The following is a 21,378-nucleotide window of genomic DNA, read 5'->3' as shown; positions in this document are numbered from 1 at the left end:
TTCTTAGGCAAAATTGTGAGTGAGCCCATTCCCTTGGCTGAGAAGCAACCCGACGCATGAATGGTCTCAGGATGCTTTACTGTTGGCATGACACAGGACTGATGGTAGCGCTCACCTTATCTTCAACGGACAAGCTTTTTTCCGGGTGCCCCAAAAAATCGGAAAGGGGATTTATCAGAGAAAATGACTTTACCCCAGTCCTCAGCAGTCCAATCCCTGTACCTTTTGCAGAATATCAGTCTGTCCCTGATGTTTTTCCTGGAGAGAAGTGGCTTCATTGCTGCCCTTTGTGACACCAGGCCATCCTCCAAAAGTCTTCGCCTCACTGTACGTGCAGATGCACTCACACCTGCCTGCTGCCATTCCTGAGCAAGCTCTGTACTGGTGGTGCCCCGATCCCGCAGCTGAATCAACTTTAGGAGACGGTCCTGGCGCTGCTGGACTTTCTTGGGCGCCCTGAAGCCTTCTTCACAACAATTGAACCGTTGTTCTTGATGATCCGATAAATGGTTGATTTAGATGCAATCTTACTGGCAGCAATATCCTTGCCTGTGAAGCCCTTTTTGTGCAAAGCAATGATGATGGCACATGTTTCCTTGCAGGTAACCATGGTTGACTGAGGAAGAACAATGATTCCAAGCACCACCCTCCTTTTGAAGCTTCCAGTCTGTTATTCTAACTCAATCAGCATGACAGAGTGATCTCCAGCCTTGTCCTCGTCAACACTCACACCTGTGTTAACAAGCGAATCACTGACATGATGTCAGCTGGTCCTTTTATGACGGGGCTGAAATGCAGTGGAAATGTTTTTGGGGGATTCAGTTCATTTGCATGGCAAAGAGGGACTTTGCAATTAATTGCAATTCATCTGATCACTCTTCATAACATTCTGGAGTATATGGAAATTGCCATCATACAAACTGAGGCAGCAGACTTTGTTAAAATAAAAAAAATGTGTCATTCTCAAAACTTTTGGCCACGACTGTATGTTCAGGAGTGTTGGCTGCGCCTACTGATTGGCCACACCTGATCTTAACGAGTGCATGTTTCCTTTGAAATGGGGTCTGTTTGAATAGACTAAAATGAACGGCTCTGTATGAGTTAAAAATAACATTGCGTGCAAGCTCCATCCTGGTGGCACAGTGGACTAATTCTATGGATAGAGAACAGAAGATCATAGGTTCGAATCGCACTGACGCCATGCCACAAAATAAATATGTTTGCATGATTAATGCCTAAGCTAATTTATTTCCATGGGTCCTATCTGTGCTTGGAGTTCAAAACAGGTAACCTAAGCTAGCACTGTTATTAAAATTCTTATTGAAACATGTTCTCAGAATGTTATTTAATTACCATAAAATAAACTATAATTTCCGTTCTCAGAACGTTAATATAACCTGCCAGGAAAACTTTAAAGGAACCATAGTAAAACGTTCTCAGAACCTCCCTGCAACCTAAAGATTAACGTTCCTAGAACAGGCAAAATTTTCACATCCGTTCTCTGAATGTTTAAAAAACGTTTTACCGGTCAGGAAACGTACGGTTTCGATCCCAAAACAAATGGGAAACCAAAAACTTTCGTTCCCACAACTTCCAAGGAACAAAATGTGCTAGCTTTGTTGGGACTTTGTTGTGTGTGTGTATGTGTGTGTGTGTTTGTATGTGTGTGTGCGTGCATGCTTGTGTGCATGCGTGCTACTGCAGACAATATCACAATCCCTAACCCCACCCATATCAGACCGATGTCAATCTCTACACCAACATGAGAGCAACCCAATCAAACATCTGCAGAAGATCAGAGAGAAGGTGATGTCACAAGTACCTGTGACATGAACAGAAAATAAGAGTCATCACAAACTAGAGACAAACAAACACACAAACAGAGAGGAGCAACAAAGAGAGAACCAGAGACACAGGCAGGTCCTGGTGTAGCAGAGTACTAGACTGGCTAAAACATTTGAAGGTATAGGCCTACAGCAACTAAACAATGACCCACAAAGACACAGGGAAAACACAACAGTCCAAAATTAAGAAGAACGAAATGTAATGAAGTGGTATACTCACCTTTTACTCAGTGTTGAGGTGTGTTGAGTCTGCCTACAGAATATTATGAGAATATGCTATAACCTGATATTGTTCCTCTTACTCAGAGGATGTTATTGGCTAATACAGTGAGAGAGGGAAGTTTGTGTGTGTGTGTGTGTGAGAGAGATATTCATGCCATAAGGCTAGTTCTGTCTCTAGAGTCAACATGCCCAGCAGCTTTCACCTTCACTAGCCTGCCTTAACCTGCACTACATTCCACACACACACACACACACACACACACACACACACACACACACACACACACACACACACACACACACACACACACACACACACACACACACACACACACACACACACCTCCCCTCAGGTTCCTCTAAATCTGGGACGGGCAACTTTGATGGGGTTGGGGGCCACAAAAAAATCTGAACTCATGAGGGGCCGCAGTGGCTCGCGGGTCTGTGTACCCACATCCATATCCACACATGCAGTCAGAGATGGCTCTAGCCTTTTGGGGGCCCTAAGTGGAATTTTGCTGGCCTCCCCGCTCCCCCACTCTGCGAGCAAAATATTTTAGTGGCCTCCCTCTTGACAGCGGAGAGAAACAATTGAAGTTTTAGAGTTAATTTCCTGCAACTCTATATATTTTGTCATGGAGTGGAGAGAAGATTTAGCAGTTTTTAATATGATATCTGAGTGAGAGTTACTAACAAAATCAATGTGGACCCCCCAGTCGGTAATTTGACCATGATTACTACAAGTTTAGATATCAGGCTAGACTAACTTACCAATCTACAAATATTTAGCTGACATGAGCTAATTGAGTGGCTGTCAGTGACTGACATAATAAGAGAAAAACTCCTAATGCACAACCACATTTAGAAAAATGCACTTTGTGCATTCTACTATTCTAATTTAGCAGTAAGTTGAGACCAACGCCCCCAGATGCCCATCCCTGCTCTAAATGCAACCTTTGTAGCCACTCCATTCCAGTCCCAGTTGACAGGGTAGCTGGGGTGTAGGCCGCCCCAGACATGTGATATTTGAATAGATTTTGCCAAAAGAAATAAGAGTGATATCAGCCAGTGTAGGAAAGTCAAGTAACATTATGTCCAAATCCAACAGAACATGAAGATACTGCCACCTTCTGGACTTAACAGGTACTGCAGTCTTATAGATCAATTCTACAGTCGACTCTGTTCTTACGGCCATCTAGTTTAAAATATTTGTAGACATTTCTTTCAAAGAGACATTGAATCAATATAACTAAGACGAGCAAAAAACCCACTAATACATTGTTTTCTCTACAATCAAGATCTGATACTGCAGATTGTGTAGGTTGCATGTAGAAGAAACAGAATACTATAACATAGTATGTGTTACCAAAGTATTTTGTTAGGCTGCTGTGTGGTTGTTGTTGTTTGTGTTGTCACTACTAGTGTCCCTAATGTGTCTGTTGCCATGTCTCTCTGCTCAGCCATATCACTTCCTATTTGGCTGCCTGGAAGGCCTACCTGTGTGTGTGTTTTTGTGTCATGGTGTGGTAGTAGACAGTGGCTCAGATAGCCTGGACTATTTTAGTGTGGGGAGAGTTTGTTATGCAAAGCGTAATATGCTGGCACCTGGCAGGCATGAGAAGTGTGTGTGTGTGTTAGTGGCTGACTGACTCAGGGTGCAGTCCTGTTGTCATAGTAAGGGCTAGAGTAGGGACAGGGCTAGGGAAGGAGTAAACTGTGTGTATTACAACATATCATCTTTGCTTATTGTGTGGGTCACAGGAAGATACCAGGAAGAGGTTTTGGTGTTGGATCACTCACATTCCTAGACTGACTGACAGTCACAGAGAAGTTTTGAGAAGCAGAACCACTGCTCTTCTCAATTCACTTCCCCACTGCTGTTGTCTACTGTGACCACCAGAGGGGGATGTATACATGTGTAAGTTACCAACCTTAGACTGAGGAGTGGCTTCCGTCTGGCTACTCTACCATAAAGGCCTGATTGGTGGAGTGCTGAAGAGATGGTTGTCTTTCTGGAAGGTTCTCCCATTTCCACAGAGGAACTCTGGAGCTCTGTCAAAGTGACCATCAAGATTGGGGTCAACTCCCTGACCAAGGACCTTCTCCCCCGATTGCTCAGTCTGGCCGGGTGACCAGCTCTAGGAAGCGTCTTGGTGGTTCCAAACTTCTTCCATTTAAGAATGATGGAGGCCACTGTGTTCTTGTGGACCTTCAATGCTGCAGACATTTTTTGGTACCCTTCCCAAGATCTGTGCCTAGACACAATCCTGTCTCAGAGCTCTATGGACTCTTCCTTCGACATCATGGCTTGGTTTTTGCTCTGACATGCACTGTCAACTGTGGGACGTTATATAGACAGGTGTGTGCCATTCCAAATCATGTCCAATTAATTGAATTTATCACAGGTGGACATCTCAAGGATGATCAATGGACACAGGATGCACCTGAGCTCAATTTTCGAGTCTCATAGCAAAGGGTCTGAATACTGATGTAAATAAGGTATTTCTGTTTTGTATTTTTTTATGCTGGTTTTTGCTTTGTCATAATGGGGTATTGTATGTAGATTGATGAGGATTTTTTTTATTGAATCCATTTTAGAATAAGGCTGTAACGTAACAGAATGTGGAAAAAGGGAAGGGGTCTGAATACTTTCCGAATGCAACGTAAGTGCTTGGATTTTTTTCAACTTTGGAGAAACTCTCATAAGATGGGTAAAATTTACATACAACAATCTTCTATGACAAATAATAAATAACGGTTACTTCTCTTTGAATTGCCAAGAGGTGTAAAACAAGGTTGCTCTTTGTCACCATACCTATTTAATATGGCCATTGAACTCTTAGCTTTAAAAATCAGATCAATGATAACTTTAAGGGGCTAAAAAGGAATGGATTAGAGACAAAAGTATCAACGTACACCAATGATTAAAGCATTCTCTTGAGTCCTCAATCTTCAACCTTGAAGGGCCTTATTGAGGACCGGGATAATTTCTCCAGTTTCTCTGGACTAAAACTCAATTATGATAAGTGTACTATATTATGGATTGGGTCTCCAAAAGATACAAACTTTAAATTTCAATGTGGTCTCCCAATTAAATGGGCGGATGCTGAAGTCGATGTGCTTGGTGTTAGGGGTGCCGCCAGGGATTTTGAGCCCCATGAAAAGATATCACATTGGGCCCCACCACCACAGGCCACACCAACCCTGCGTTAACATCCTGAGAATCAGGATGTTAACTTATATTTACTGATTGCTGTAACCACACACCTCCAGAACCCAATCAACCCATTCAAAGCTTTAAATAACTCAACTTTTGCAGGCTTGCAACTCTCTTGTAGTCCAAAATTTACTGTACGATATTTACTGACAGTGAGCTGTGAAAATATAACACTGTGCAGACATGCATGCAACATTCTGCATACAGTGGAATTCACTATTTGATGCAAGACTGATACCCTCTATATGAAATGTGCTAAAGGCCTTTTACAGTCTAAATGTCATTTGAATGGTAAAATTCTTGAATGGTAAAATTCTTGAATCTTAACATTAATGAATAACTTAAAATAAATATAACTTAAATATACATTAACCTCATCAATTAAAATAAATAACATTATCATCTATTGAATAATATAACAAACAAAATAATAAAATCAGCAGCAGATTGTTTAACTAAGTATACATACCAACTAGAAAATATGCATAGTCACACTTCACCCCCACCGACACGTACAGATTACCTCAACTAACCTGTACCCCCCACACTGACTCGGTACCGGTGCCCCCTGTATAGAACCTCATTATTGTTATTCTTATTCTTATTGTGTTACTTTTTTATTATTACTTTTTATTTTAGTCTACTTGGTAAATATTTTCTTCTTCTTGAACTGCACTGTTGGTTAAGGGCTTGTAAGTAAGCATTTCACGGGAAAGTCTACACTTGTTGTATTCGGCGCATGTGACAAATAAAGTTTGATTTGATTTGATATGCAGCTGTAAAAGTGGAAATCTAAATGGAAATGAAAAGGCCTGATGGTGGCGCTAGAGGAAAGGTAAAGTGGTCACCAAATCAATAGGTTTCTTCCACTTGGGGTCTTGATTGTGCACAACAAATTTTATGGCAATCCAGCCATTACTTTGAGATATATATTTTTCTCAGTCTGTTCTCAGTCTTGTTCTCAGCCTGTGGGCATCATATGTGTTATGATCCAATATCCATAGCCATTCCATTTAACAGTTATCACTGGCCCTTGCTCAGCCTTACTCACCAAGAGCCCAGTGCCGAGCCTTCTTGCTAGCAAAGTCATTGATCAAGTCTTTGAAGTCCAGCTTTCTAGCTAACTGACTTTCAATGGACAGCTTGGAAAGACTGCAAAGCCTGTCCTGGGACATAGTGGACCTCAAATAGTTTTTTAGCAGTTTTAGTTTACTGAAAGCTCTCTCGCCACCAGCAACGGTCACAGGCAGTGTGAAAAATATACGTAAAGAAATGCATACCTCTCCAAAAATGCTTTGCAGCTGCATCTTACAAATTGCATTCAGGAGACCAAGAGGGGCAAGTTAGGGGGGAAAGTGGAAGCATATACAGTGTTCAGGTGTCTTATTTCATTTTGAAACTCAGGTGTAAGATCTCTGGAATACTTCATGATCAGTGGTTGGCACACAGAAGGGACTTTATCCTCACTAATCTGCCCAACTTTCAGAACAGCAGAAAATAATTCTACAATTTTTGCGGGGGTGTGGAACCTAAAGTCCAAACCACTTATGATGATATCCATAGCAGTAAAAAACACTGTCTCATCATGGAATCTCTTATTTTTCTTCTAAATTGCTAAATTGAAGTGCAACATCCATTTGCGTAGCAATCAGTGTTGCCTCAGACAGGAGAGACTCCCATCCATCTCAAAGAACCTGCATCTCTTCGTTTAAGGCTCTGATATTGGCTGCCTCTGTGTCAAGTGAGATTTTTCCTGACTGGAGAATCAGGATATTAACTTTTTGCCAAAAATAAGAAAAATAATCTGTTCGTTTTATTAGTGAATTGTAAATAAGATAATATAACAATGATGATAAGTTAATAATTGAATATAGATTTTTTAAACCTAATGTTCTAATCATTTTTTAGGGCCCCTGTCAGTCACAGGCCCTTAGAGTCGTCCTAACTTTTCCCCCCCATACGGCGCCCCTGCTTGGTGTACATATCCCGGAAAAGTTTAGCGATCTCGCAAAACTTTGCAAAATAGATAGAATCTTGAAACCGTGGAGAGGGAAACACCTATCCATTTACAGGAAGATTTCCCTGATTAATTCTCTAGTTATATCGCAGTTTACATATTATTCATGGCCCTACCGACTCCAGGAGAATCCTTTTCAAATCATGTGAAAAAAGTATTTCACTTTATTTGGAATGGCAAGTTAAACCTCCATATTTATATAACGAACATGAGTTTGGAGGGTTAAAACTATTAAATATTAAGGCATTAAACCTCTCTCTTAAAGTCTCCATTGTACTGAAATTGTATCTAAATCCAAACTGTTTTTTTAGCAAGATACTATGAGGCCCATCCAATGTTAAAAAGTGGGCTCTTTTCCTTTTTGCAGATTAAAAGCTCACATTTTCAGTGGATTGACAATGGATCTCTGTTGAAAGTATCATCCTTTTTTTAAAGGAAGTCATACAGAGCTGGCTACAATTTCAATTTCCTCCTCCAAAAAAAAGGCAGATCGAATATTACAGCCAATAATATGGCTAAACTCCAATGTACTGAGAGAGAGAGAAAAAAAAATAATGGAAGAAATGTACAAGAAAGGTATAATATTTATGAAGAACATTGTAAACAAGGATGGTAAAATGATGTCACACAAGCAACTAACAACAGTGTATGGAGATGTATGCTCTAAACAAAATTATAACCAACTCATCTCACAAAATTGGCAGAGACAATTACTTAAAGAAGAAATGAAAGAATTAGTCTGTCTGCCACCCATTAAATATCATACATGGCTTGAAATGATTAGTATAAATATTTTTTTTGATCAGTTTCACTTAAAGTCAAAAGGTTTGACAGCAATGCCGTATGAAATTCAAGTCAGTTGGGAACATGTTTTTGATGTACCAATACCTTGGCATCGGGTCTACGAACTGACATATAAAACAACAATTGACACATAAATTTGTTAATTTCAATTTTAATCCAGGAATGGATGTTCTGTCATAATATCAGGGTTCAGATAGACCTGCAGATGTATTGTTAGGGGATCTGAAGAACCACAATCAGTCAATGGGAAACATCATTATACTCTATTTTAGGGCAATATCAGTAGACATTTTACAAACAGGGAGGTTCAAAACACTTACAAGACATCGCAGTAAAATGCAGGGATGTATTGCAAAAGGAAATTGTTAAATGGAATTATACTGGGAAAGATTTGTTAACCTGTGGACATAGGAGGGTTGGAGTTAAGATCAGAATGAATGGTGGATTGGCCACTGTGGGGGGAAATCCAGCACTTGCAGGAAGAGGAAATTAAACTACATGTACAGTACATGTGAGCAAAAATAGCTGTAAGTAGCAATAGAAGTATTGTTGTCCGTTAGTTTACAATCAGGGGAGGGATGGCACACTCTTTCAAAAGAGGGTTCCAAAAGGGTTCTGCGGCTGTCCCCATAGGAGAATGGTTCCAGGTAGAACTATTTTAGGTGCAATGTAGATCCCTCTGTGGAAAGGGATGGAACACAAAAGGGTTTTACCTGGAACCAAAGGGAGTTCTTCAAAGGCGTTCTGCTATGGGGACAGGAAGAAAGACCAAGGTATTAAAAAATGTGTAAATATGTGTGACAGCTACAGAAGTTATCTGACTGACAGTAGCTCTGAGGTCCAATGTTCCCACTGAGCTCATTCCTGCTCAGGGTGGAGCAGAGAGAGAGAGAGAGCGAGAGCGAGAGCGAGAGCGAGAGAGAGCTCTGATTTTCAACGTTCCCACTGAGCACATTCCTGCTCAGGGTGGAGTGGAGCAGAGAGAGAGAGATGTAGACAGAGAGAGAGAGAGATGTAGACAGAGAGAGAGAGAGAGAGAGAGAGAGAGAGATGTAGACACAGAGAGAGAGAGAGATGTAGACACAGAGAGAGAGAGAGATGTAGACAGAGAGAGAGAGATGTAGACAGAGAGAGAGAGAGAGATGTAGACAGAGAGAGAGAGAGATGTAGACAGAGAGAGAGAGAGAGATGTAGACAGAGAGAGAGAGAGAGATGTAGACAGAGAGAGAGAGAGATGTAGACAGAGAGAGAGAGATGTATACAGAGAGAGAGAGATGTAGACAGAGAGAGAGATGTAGACACACAGAGAGAGAGAGATGTAGACAGAGAGAGACATTGAGACATTTGTACATTGTTACAACACTGCATATATATAATATGACATTTGTAATGTCTTTATTGTTTTGAAACTTCTGTATGTGTAATGTTTACTGTTCATTTTTATTGTTTATTTGACTTTTGTATATTATCTACCTCACTTGCTTTGGCAATGTTAACACATGTTTCCCATGCCAATAAAGCCCCTTGAATTGAATTGAATTGAATTGAGAGAGAGATGTAGACAGAGAGAGAGAGATGTAGACAGAGAGAGAGATGTAGACAGAGAGAGAGAGAGAGATGTAGACAGAGAGAGATGTAGACAGAGAGAGAGAGAGAGATGTAGACAGAGAGAGAGAGAGAGAGATGTAGACAGAGAGAGAGAGAGAGATGTAGACAGAGAGAGAGAGAGAAAGATGTAGACAGAGAGAGAGAGAGATGTAGACAGAGAGAGAGAGAGATGTAGACAGAGAGAGAGATGTAGACAGAGAGAGAGAAACTCAGGAGACTAGAAAGACATCCGCTCTCCACATCATGACCTTTCAATTCAAAGAGCTTTATTGGCATGAGAAACATATATTTACATTGCCAAAGCAACTTCTCTCTGAGTCTCAGCCATGACAAAGACCCCTCTCTCTTTCCCTCCACCCACCAACCCCATTCCCCCTCCTTTCCCCCAACCGTAAACAACTCAGGAAAGGAAGTTATACAAGCAAAGTGTGTGTGTGTGTGTGTGTGCGTGTGTGTGTGTGTGCGTGTGCGTGTGCGTGTGTGTGTGTGAATGACATTTTTACTTTTGAGTCATTTATCAGACGCTCTTATCCAGAACAGTAGTGAGTGGATCCAATTTGTAAGTCGCTCTGGATAAGAGCGTCTGCTAAATGACTTAAATGTAAATGTAAATGATACATCTGAGTACTTTTTGGTACTGGTCGGGGGAATGTGAACCAGTACATGATAAACCAGTTTCCTTCCTGACAGGAGCAGAGATCCCTGCATCTAAATAAAGTAACACACACACATTCACACGCACACACAGGGGGGGTAATTAACAGGCAGGAAGCGGATCTGCTGAAACATGTCTCAGGGGGTAGAATGGAACTACAGTAATGACTATCCATTAAGGACTGATGGAGAGAGATAGCGTCATCACATTCACTGCGTCAGATCTGGACAGCATGGATATGCAGCTCCTAGCCAGTACTGTATGTCATTATAAACTGGGTAGTTAGAGCTATGAACGCTGATTGGCTGAAAGCTGTGGTATATCAGACAATATACCATAGGTATTAAGCAAAATTACTTATTTACTGTTCTAATTATGTTGGTAATCAGTTTATAATAGCAATCAGGCACCTCTGGATTGGTTACGTTGTGCCTAAGAACAGGGCTTAGCAGTGGCATTTTGGCCTGAACCACAACCCCTTGGGACATATTGCATAAAAGACATCCAAGCGAGTTTTTTACTTTTACTGTTGAAAAGCGATATCCTACGTATAAATACAGTAAAGTACAAACACTAAAGGGTAAAAAAATATGTTTTGAGCAAAATAGTGTTTTCAGACACAACTGCAAACTTCAAATTCGTCAGGGCATGGGACTCCACAAAGTGTCAAACATTCCACAGGGATGCTAGCCCGTGTTGACTCTAATGCTTCCTTCCCCACAGTAGCTTCAAGTTGGCTGGATGTCCTTTGGGTGGCGGACCATTTTTGATACACATGGGAAACTGTTGAGCATGAAAAACCCAGCAGCATTGCAGTTCTTGACACACTCAAACTGGAACCCCTGGCACATACTACTACCACACCCCGTTCAAAGGCACTTAAATCTTTTGTCTTGCCCATTCACCCTCTGAATGGCACACATACACAATCCATGTCTCAACTATCTCAAGGCTTAAAAATCCTTCTTTAATGTTTAACCTGTCTCCCTTCATCTACACTGATTGAAGTGGATTTAACAGGTGACATCGATAAGGGATCATAGCTTTTGCGGAGTTCAAAACAACTGGGAGCTCGGATCTCCGAACTTGAAAATCTCAGACTTCCGACTAGAGTGCGTGCAAAACAACTGGGAACTCTGAAAGAAAACGAGCTCAGACTAGGAAAAATCTATTTGAACAGTCATCTAATTTGGAATTCCAACTTGGGAACTCTGGCCTCTTTCTAGAGCTCCGACTTTCCGACCTGAAGATCACTGATGTCATGATTTGACCTTGTATTTTTCAGAGTTCCCAGTTGTTTTGAAAGTGGCATTTCACCTGGATTCACCTTGTCTGCATATGTCATGGAAAGAGCAGGTGCTCCTAATGTTTTGTACACATGGTCTTTTTTTGTTTTGGTTTCTTGAGGAATCACGAACACAGACGGTATAGCACTGTTGTCCCGTAGTGACCACAACAAGGTTTCAGATGGTCCCAGGCTGTACTTTCATCAAGTTTGCAACAAGTAGGTCAAAACCTGTAAAGTAGGCCTACAACAGTCTAATTCAGGATTTAAATCTCAGCAGTACTGCAGAGCAGCAAACAAAGACAACTTTGAACCATAACTTATTGTGAATAGGCCTAACCAGAGTGATCATCACTGACCCAGCTGTTCAGTAGCCTAACACAGTATAACTCAAGTAGGCCATAAAGTAATTGTTACATTGTTGCAGTAGTGATCACACCCGGACTGGTCTAATGTAAATCAAGTATGGATAGATGATAGTTAAGCACTGCATCAACTCATCTGTGCGCAACTACACCCCGCAGACAGACAGCGCTGTGCATGATCATTGATTGCAACAGGCTGCAGCTTTGTTTGTCCTGAATCAACACACAGACTACCAACACTTTTAAGAAGCAAATTTGGCCGATCATAACACGTGTTTTCTTTTCAGTACTCACCCGTTGCCATTGGTCATTTCTTCGGCCACCCCCAACATCTTCTTGGCTGCAGGGGTATTTCGTCTCCAACGGCACTTTCTTTCCAGATGTTTGGGGCTGGAGGGGATGTATTTTTTTGTATAGGCTATTGTTTACAGGCGATACTTTCTTAGTAATGGCGAATGAGCCTCGCCTATTTCTTTTTCTGTCGGTGTGTCTGGCTACTGCGCTAAAATGTAATTTAACCGGACTAGACCCGCCCTCTAAGCTTCTGATTCTAGTCAAATCATCCATGTAGGACCACGATAGCCTACAGAAGACTAGTCTTTACTGTAAATACCAGATGCATATATGGACAGCAGGTTAAATATAAAACTTACACTTTAAACCTCATGCACTAGTTTAATGTTGTTATTATATTGCGCTGTGTATTTCCAGCATATTTCCTCGCTAAACATGGACGGATGTTTGCGGAAATCTACCCGAGCAGCACCGACTTCCCACAGTGAAAAATGTGTGATATTTGGAAAACTATTACACATAAATGTGAGCTCTAAGTCGTATAGTCTACTTCTTACATGCTATTGTAGAAAATAACTGAGCGCAGAGGGGCGCTGCTCGAAAATGTTGTAGTCTACTGTAGACTATTTGATGTATTAACATTAGGTCAAATTAACAAAACGAGATTTAACCATAAGAATGTAAACTTTAAAAAGACCTACTAGTGCTCAGTGTGCTTAGGTCATGTAATTGGAACATACAGTATATTTCCTTAAAAGGCTATCTTTCCGGAATAAGACGAGAGGAAAACATCTGGAAGATCTGTCAATGCTGTAGGCTCTCCAGACCCGTAGACTGAACAGGTTATGTGGGGGGGAAACGCCTCCCATAATGAACATGTCTATTTTCAGACACAAAACAAGTCTACGTTTGGTAAGATTTAGATATGTGCATACTGGCCATCCTTAGGCAAGTGGGCAGAATTAATAGTTTATTTATGTGTGTTATTTGATAAAAACAGAAACTTTGAAAGGGGGCATTTGTCCCCTGAAGATTGTTAAAATCCATTTTATTTGGAGTAATTAACTCTTAAAAGCGAAATGCATCATACCAGCTGTATTTCTGTATTTTTAAAGTTATATATCTTGAAAACGTAATTGCTGACATGCTAAACATTTTGGAACAATATTAACAATGGACTAATGAAACAAATACCCAAAGTTTTTGGGAGGAATTTTCCTTTAAAGGCCCGGTGCAGTTAAAAGCGTAATTTTCCAGTGTTTTATATACACCCAATGAACAGTTTATTAGGTACACCCATCTAGTACCAGGTTGGACCCCCCTTTGCCTCCAGAACAACTACCGATACGCTCTGGAGTACAAACGTTGCTCAATTAGTATCAAGGGACTTAACGTGTGCCAGGAAAACGTTTCCCACACCATTACACTACCGCCACCAGCCTGTTCCGTTGACAACAGGCAGGATGAGGCCATAGACTCATGCTGCTTATGCCAAATTCTGACTCTGACATCAGGATAACGCAACAGGAACCGGGATTCGTCAGACCAGGCGATCACACTGGAGCCGCTTCTTGTTTTTAACTGATAGGAGTGGAACCCGGAGTGATTGTCTGTTGCAATAGCCCATCCGTGACAAGGACCGACGAGTTGTGCGTTCCGAGATGCCGTTCTGCACACCACTGTTGTGGTGTTATTTGCCTGTTTGTTGCCTGCCTGTGTTAGCTTGCACAATTCTTGTTATTACAGATAATGGCGCCGAAGGAGATGGTCACCATTTTACGATCCCGTAACCAATTGTGCTATTGTGTGTTTTTTTTGCAACTTATTTTGTATATAATGTTTCTGACACCATGTCTTATGACCGAAAAGAGCTTCTTGATATCAGGGCAGCGATTACTCGCCCCGTACTGGAGGATTTCTTCTTCTTCAACGAGTCGGACGGGAAGGATTTACTCCAGACACCCGACAAGGCCCTCATCCCCGTCATTCACAGGAGGAAAAGATGGAGGTATCGAGGACGACAGTCCAGGTGCCTTGTAAGGATCCGTCGCCGAGAGGGTAATCTACCTTTACCATTGGTCCTATTAGCCAACGTACAATCAATCGATAATAAAATAGACGAACTACGAGCACGTATATCCTACAAACGGGACATTAAAAACTGTAATATCCTATGTTTCACCGAGTCGTGGCTGAACAACAACATGATTAACATACAGCTGGCGGGTTTTAGGCTTTTTTGGCAGGATAGAACAGCGGCCACTGGTAAAAAAGGGGCGGCGGCCTATGCATATTTGTAAACAACAGCTGGTGCACGAAAGCTAAGGAAGTCTCTAGGTTTTGCTCGCCTGAGGTAGAGTATCTATATTTTTCATAGCTGTCTATATACCACCGCAGACAGATGCTGGCACTAAGACCGCACACAATGAGCTGTTTACGGCTATAAGCAAACAGGAAAATTCTCATCCAGAGGCGGCGCTCCTAGTGGCCAGGGACTTTAATGCAGGGAAACTCAAATCGGTTTTACCTAATTTCTATCAGCATGTTAAATGTGCAACCATAGGGAAAAAACTCTGGACCACCTTTACTCCACACACAGAGATGAGTACAAAGCTCTCCCTCGCCCTCCATTTGGCAAATCTGACCAGAATTCTATCCTCCTGATTCCTGCTTACAAGCTAAAAACTAAAGCAGGAAGCACCAGTGACTCGGTCAATAAGAAAGTGGTCAGATGAAGCAGACGCTAAACTAAAGGACTATTTTGATAGCACAGACTGGAATATGTTCTGGGATTTTTTAAAATATTTTATTTATTTAACCAGGTAAGCTAGTTGAGAACAAGTTCTCATTTACAACTGTGACCTGGCCAAGATAAAGCAAAGCAGTGTGACACAAACAACAACACAGAGTTATTCATGGAATAAACAAGCGTAAAGTCAATAACACAATAGAAAAAAAGAAAGTCTATATACAGTGTGTGCAAATGGCATGAGGATGTAGGCAATAAATAGGCCATAGTTAGCGAAGTAATTACAATTTAGCAGATTAACACTGGAGTGATAAATGAGCAGATGGTGATGTGCAAGTAGAAATACTGGTGTGCAAAAGAGCAGAAAAGTAAATAAAAACAATATGGGGATGAGGTAGGTAGATTGGGTGGGCTATTTACAGATGGACTATGTACAGCTGCAGCGATCGGTTAGCTGCTCAGATAGCTGATGTTTAAAGTTAGTGAGGGAAATATAAGTCTCCAGCTTCAGCGATTTTTGCAATTAGTTTCAGTCACTGGCAGCAGAGAACTGGAAGGAAAGGCGGCCAAAGGACGTGTTGGCTTTGAGGATGACCAGTGAGATATACAGTGGGGAGAACAAGTATTTGATACACTGTCAATTTTGCAGGTTTTCCTACTTACAAAGCATGTAGAGGTCTGTACTTTTTATCATAGGTACACTTCAACTGTGAGAGATGGAATCTAAAACAAAAATCCAGAAAATCACATTGTATGATTTTTAAGTAATTAATTTGCATTTTATTGCATGACATAAGTATTTGATCACCTACCAACCAGTAAGAATTCCGGCTCTCACAGACCTGTTAGTTTTTCTTTGAGAAGCCCTCCTGTTCTCCACTCATTACCTGTATTAACTCCACCTGTTTGAACTCGTTACCTGTATAAAAGACACCTGTCCACACACTCAATCAAACAGACTCCAACCTCTCCACAATGGCCAAGACCAGAGAGCTGTGTAAGGACATCAGGGATAAAATTGTAGACCTGCACAAGGCTGGGATGGGCTACAGGACAATAGAAAAACAGCTTGGTGAGAAGGCAACAACTGTTGGCGCAATTATTAGAAAATGGAAGACGTTCAAGATGACGGTCAATCACCCTCGGTCTGGGGCTCCATGCAAGATCTCACCTCGTGGGGCATCAATGATCATGAAGAAGGTGAGGGATCAGCCCAGAACTACACGGCAGGACCTGGTCAATGACCTGAAGAGAGCTGGGACCACAATCTCAAAGAAAACCATTAGTAACACACCACGCCGTCATGGATTAAAATCCTGCAGTGCACGCAAGGTCCCCCTGCTCAAGCCAGTGCATGTCCAGGCCCGTCTGAAGTTTGCCAATGACCATCTGGATGATCCAGAGGAGGAATGGGAGAAGGTCATGTGGTCTGATGAGACAAAAATAGAGCTTTTTGGTCTAAACTCCACTCGCCGTGTTTGGAGGAAGAAGAAGGATGAGTACAACCCCAAGAACACCATCCCAACCGTGAAGCATGGAGGTGGAAACATCATTCTTTGGGGATGCTTTTCTGCAAAGGGGACAGGACGACTGCACTGTATTGAGGGAAGGATGGATTTGGCCATGTATCGCGAGATCTTGGCCAACAACCTCCTTCCCTCAGTAAGAGCATTGAAGATGGGTCGTGGCTGGGTCTTCCAGCATGACAACGACCCGAAACACACAGCCAGGGCAACTAAGGAGTGGCTCCGTAAGAAGCATTTCAAGGTCCTGGAGTGGCCTAGACAGTCTCCAGACCTGAACCCAATAGAAAATCTTTGGAGGGAGCTGAAAGTCCGTATTGCCCAGCGACAGCCCCGAAACCTGAAGGATCTGGAGAAGGTCTGTATGGAGGAGTGGGCCAAAATCCCTGCTGCAGTGTGTGCAAACCTGGTCAAGAACTACAGGAAACGTATGAACTCTGTAATTGCAAACAAAGGTTTCTGTACCAAATATTAAGTTCTGCTTTTCTGATGTATCAAATACTTATGTCATGCAATAAAATGCAAATTAAATACTTAAAAATTATACAATGTGATTTTCTGGATTTTTGTTTTAGATTCTGTCTCTCACAGTTGAAGTGTACCTATGATAAAAATGACAGACCTCTACATGCTTTGTAAGTAGGAAAACCTGCAAAATCGGCGGTGTATCAAATACTTGTTCTCCCCACTGTACCTGCTGGAGCGCGTGCTACGGGTGGGTGTTTTTATCATGACCAGTGAGCTGAAATAAGGTGGGGCTTTACCTAGCATAGACTTATAGATGACCTGGAGCCAGTGGGTCTAGCGATGAATATGTAGCAAGGGCCAGCCGACTAGAGCATACAGGTCGCAGTGGCGGGTGGTATAAAGGGGCTTTGGTAACAAAACGGATGGCACTGTGATAGACTGCATCCAGTTTGCTGAGTAGAGTATTGGAAGCTATTTTGTAGATGACATCGCCGAAGTCGAGGATCGGTAGGATAGTCAGTTTTACTAGGGTAAGTTTGGCGACGTGAGTGAAGGAGGCTTTGTTGCGAAATAGAAAGCCGATTCTAGATTTGATTTTGGATTGGAGATGCTTAATATGAGTCTGTTAATATGAGTCTGGAAGGAGAGTTTACAGTCTAGCCAGACACCTAGGTATTTGTAGTTGTACACATATTCTAGGTCAGAACTGTCCAGGGTAGTGATGCTAGTCGGGTGGGCAGGTGCGGGCAGCGAACGGTTGAAAAGCATGCATTTGGTTTTACTAGTGTTTAAGAGCAGTTGGAGGCCACAGAAGGAGTGCTGTATGGCATAGAAGCTCATTTGGAGGTTAGTTAACACAGTGTCCAAAGAAGGGCCAGAAGTATACAGAATGGTGTCGTCTGCGTAGAGGTGGATCAGAGAATCACCCGCAGCAAGAGCGACATCATTGATATATACAGAGAAAAGAGTCGGCCCGAGAATTGAACCCTGTGGTACCCCCATAGAGATTGCCAGAGTTCCGGACAACAGGCCCTCCGATTTGACACACTGAACTCTGTCTGCAAAGTAGTTGGTGAACCAGGCGAGGCAGTCATTTGAGAAACCAAGGCTATTGAGTTTGCTGATAAGAATACAGTGATTGACAGAGTCGAAAGCCTTGGCCAGGTCGATGAAGACGGCTGCACAGTACTGTTTTTTATCGTTGGCGGTTATGATATCGTCTAATACCTTGAGCGTGGCTGAGGTGCACCCGTGATCAGCTCGGAAACCGGATTGCACAGTGGAGAAGGTACGGTGGTCAGTGATCTGTTTATTAACTTGGCTTTCGAAGAGTTTAGAGAGGCAGGGCAGGATGGATATAGGTCTATAACGGATTCTTCCGATGGCATTGAGGAGTACACCAAATCAGTCAATGGCTTCATCAATAAGTGCATCAATGACGTCGTCCCCACAGTGACCGTACGTACATACCCCAACCAGAAGCCATGGACTACAGGCAACATCCGCACTGAGCTAAAGGGTAGAGCTGCCGCTTTCAAGGACCGGGACTCTAACCCAGAAGCTTATAAGAAATCCCGCTATGCCCTCCAACGAACCATCAAACAGGCAAAGCGTCAATACAGGACTAAGATCGAATCGTACTACACCGGCTCCGACGCTCGTTGGATGTGGCAGGGCTGGCAAACTATTACAGACTACAAAGGGAAGCACAGCCACGAGCTGCCCGGTGACACGAACCTACCAGACAAGCTAAATTACTTCTATGCTCGCTTCGAGGCAAGTAACACTGAAACATGCATGAGAGCACCAGCTGTTCCGGACGACTGTGTGATCACGCTCTCCGTAGCCGATGTGAGTATGACCTTTAAACAGGTCAACATTCACAAGGCCGCAGGGACAGACGGATTACCAGGACGTGTACTCCGAGCATGCGCTGACCAACTGGCAAGTGTCTTCACTGACATTTCCAACCTGTCCCTGACTGAGTCTGTAATAAAACATGTTTCAAGCAAACCACCGTAGTCCCTGTGCCCAAGAACACTAAGGTAACCTGCCTAAATGACTACCGACCCGTAGCACTCACGCCTGTAGCCATGAAGTGCTTTGAAAGGCTGGTCATGGCTCACATCAACACCATTATCCTGGAAACCCTAGAACTACTCCAATTTGCATACCGCCCCAACAGATCCACAGATGATGCAATTGTTATTGCACTCAACACTGCCCTTTCCCATCTGGACAAAAGGAACACCTATGTGAGAATGCTATTCATTGACTACAGCTCAGCGTTCAACACCATAGTGACCTCAAAGCTCATCACTAAGCTAAGAACCCTGGGACTTAACAGCTCCCTCTGCAACTGGATCCTGGACTTCCTGACGGGCCGCCCCCATGTGGTAAGGGTAGGTAACAACACATCCGCCACGCTGATCCTCAACACGGGGTTCCCTCAGGGGTGAGTGCTCAGTCCCATCCTGTACTCCCTGTTCACTCATGACTGCATGGCCAGGCACGACTCCAACACAATCATCAAGTTTGCCAATGACACAACAGTGGTAGGCCTGATCACCGACAATGATGAGACAGCCTATAGGGAGGTCAGAGACCTGGTTCTGTGGACAACAACTTCTCCCTCAACGTGATCAAGACAAAGGAGATGATTGTGGACTACAGAAAAAGAAGGACCGAGCACGCCACCATTCTCATCGACGGGGCTGTAGTGGAACAGGTTGAGTGCTTCACGTTCTTTGGTGTCCACATCCCCAACAAACTATCATTGTTCAAACACACTAAGACAGTCGTGAAGAATGCATGACAAAGCCTATTCCCCCTCTGGAGACTGAAAACATTTGGCATGGGTCCTCAGATCCTCCAAAGGGTCTACAGCTGCACCATCGAGAGCATCCTGACTGGTTGCATCCCTGCCTGGTATGGAAATTGCTCGGCCTCTGACCGCAAGGCACTACAGAGGGTAGTGCATACGGCCCAGTACATCACTGGGGCCAAGCTTCCTGCCATCCAGGACCTCTACAACAGGCGGTGTCAGAGGAAGGCCCTAAAAATTGTCAACGACTCCAGCCACCCTAGTCATAGACTGTTCCCTCTGCTACCGCACTGCAAGCGGTACCGGAGAGCCAAGTCGAGACAGCTTCTACCTAAGCCATAAGACTCTTGAACAGCTAATCAAAGGGCTACCCAGACTCCTCTTTTACGCTGCTGCTACTCTGTTTATAATCTACGCATAGTCACTTTAACTCTACCTACATGTACATATTGCCTCAATTACCTCAACTGGTGCCCCCGCACATTGACTCTGTATCGGTACCCCCTGTATATAGTCCTGCTTGTTATTTTACTGCTGCTGTTTAATTATTTGTTACTTTTATTTTGTATTTTCTACTTTCTATTTTTTTGAACTTCTTAAAGCATTGTTGGTTAAGGGCTTGTACGTAAGTATTTCACTGTTGTATTCGGCGCATGTGACAAATAACATTTGATTAACGTGCTGTTTTGACCCACAGGACTGCCACTGACTGGATGTTTTTTGTTTGTCGCTCCATTCTAGGTAAACCCTAGACACTGTTGTGTGTGAAAAGCAAAGGAGGCCGGCTGTTTCTGAGATACTGGAACCGGTGTGCCTGGCACCGACTATCATACCACAGTCAAAGTCGCTTAGGTCACTCGTTTTTCCCATTTTAATGTTCAATCGAACAGTAACTGGATGCCTGTCTGCCTGCTTTATATAGCAAGCCACAGCCACGTGACTCACTATCTGTAAGAGTGAACCATTTTCGTGAACAAGGTGGTGTACCTAATATACTGGCCACTTAGTGTATATTTCCACACTGAGGTTGGAACAATACTGTGCAATTGTGAAAATAATGATGCCCCTTTAGTGTAAAAGTTGTTTTTCCTGTTGAAAAACAATATCCCACGTATAAATACAGTAAAGTACACACTTACAGGTAAAACTTTTTTTAGGGGTAGTAAAATACTTTTTGTTGACTGAAGTGCAAACTTCATGGAGTAGGCTGGATGGTGCGCTCCGATGTCATTGGTCTCCCACCTTGCTTGAGGAACAATAGAGGAATTAAAGGAAAGGCCCACCCCCCACCTGTGCCATGTCAGAGGACACCTGGATCACCAATTGAGATTTACCTTTAAGTAAATCAGGTGATACATGAGCTGAAAAGGAGACTGGAGTTTGACTTTACATTTTTTCTCTCTAAATGTATGGATTATTGCTCTTTAGGCTTCCCTATTGGTAAATATAACTTTTATAGATATACTGTAACTTCTTTAGATCATAGAACTTTTTCTAAATGAC

General features: G+C 42.7%; 1 protein-coding gene across 3 annotated transcripts in view; it reads right to left on the bottom strand.

Moving 5' to 3' along the window:
• Positions 1-12,793, bottom strand: part of LOC139538811 (LIM and senescent cell antigen-like-containing domain protein 1) — a 68,552-nt gene extending 55,759 nt beyond the window's left edge. The window contains exon 1 of one of the 3 annotated variants that reach the window (XM_071341272.1): positions 12,312-12,793. In XM_071341272.1, coding sequence (XP_071197373.1) covers positions 12,312-12,349 — 38 coding nt within the window. In that variant the 5' untranslated portion in view covers positions 12,350-12,793. Of the gene's footprint in view, positions 1-2,064; positions 2,178-12,311 lie in introns of those variants that run through there. The other 2 variants (XM_071341273.1, XM_071341274.1) reach the window with 2 other exon arrangements.
• Positions 12,794-21,378: the final 8,585 nt, after the last annotated feature.

This window comes from Salvelinus alpinus, chromosome 14 (genome assembly GCF_045679555.1).
Source record: "Salvelinus alpinus chromosome 14, SLU_Salpinus.1, whole genome shotgun sequence".
NCBI classification, from domain to species: Eukaryota; Metazoa; Chordata; class Actinopteri; order Salmoniformes; family Salmonidae; genus Salvelinus; species Salvelinus alpinus.
This window is presented reverse-complemented; position numbering and strand designations above follow the sequence as displayed.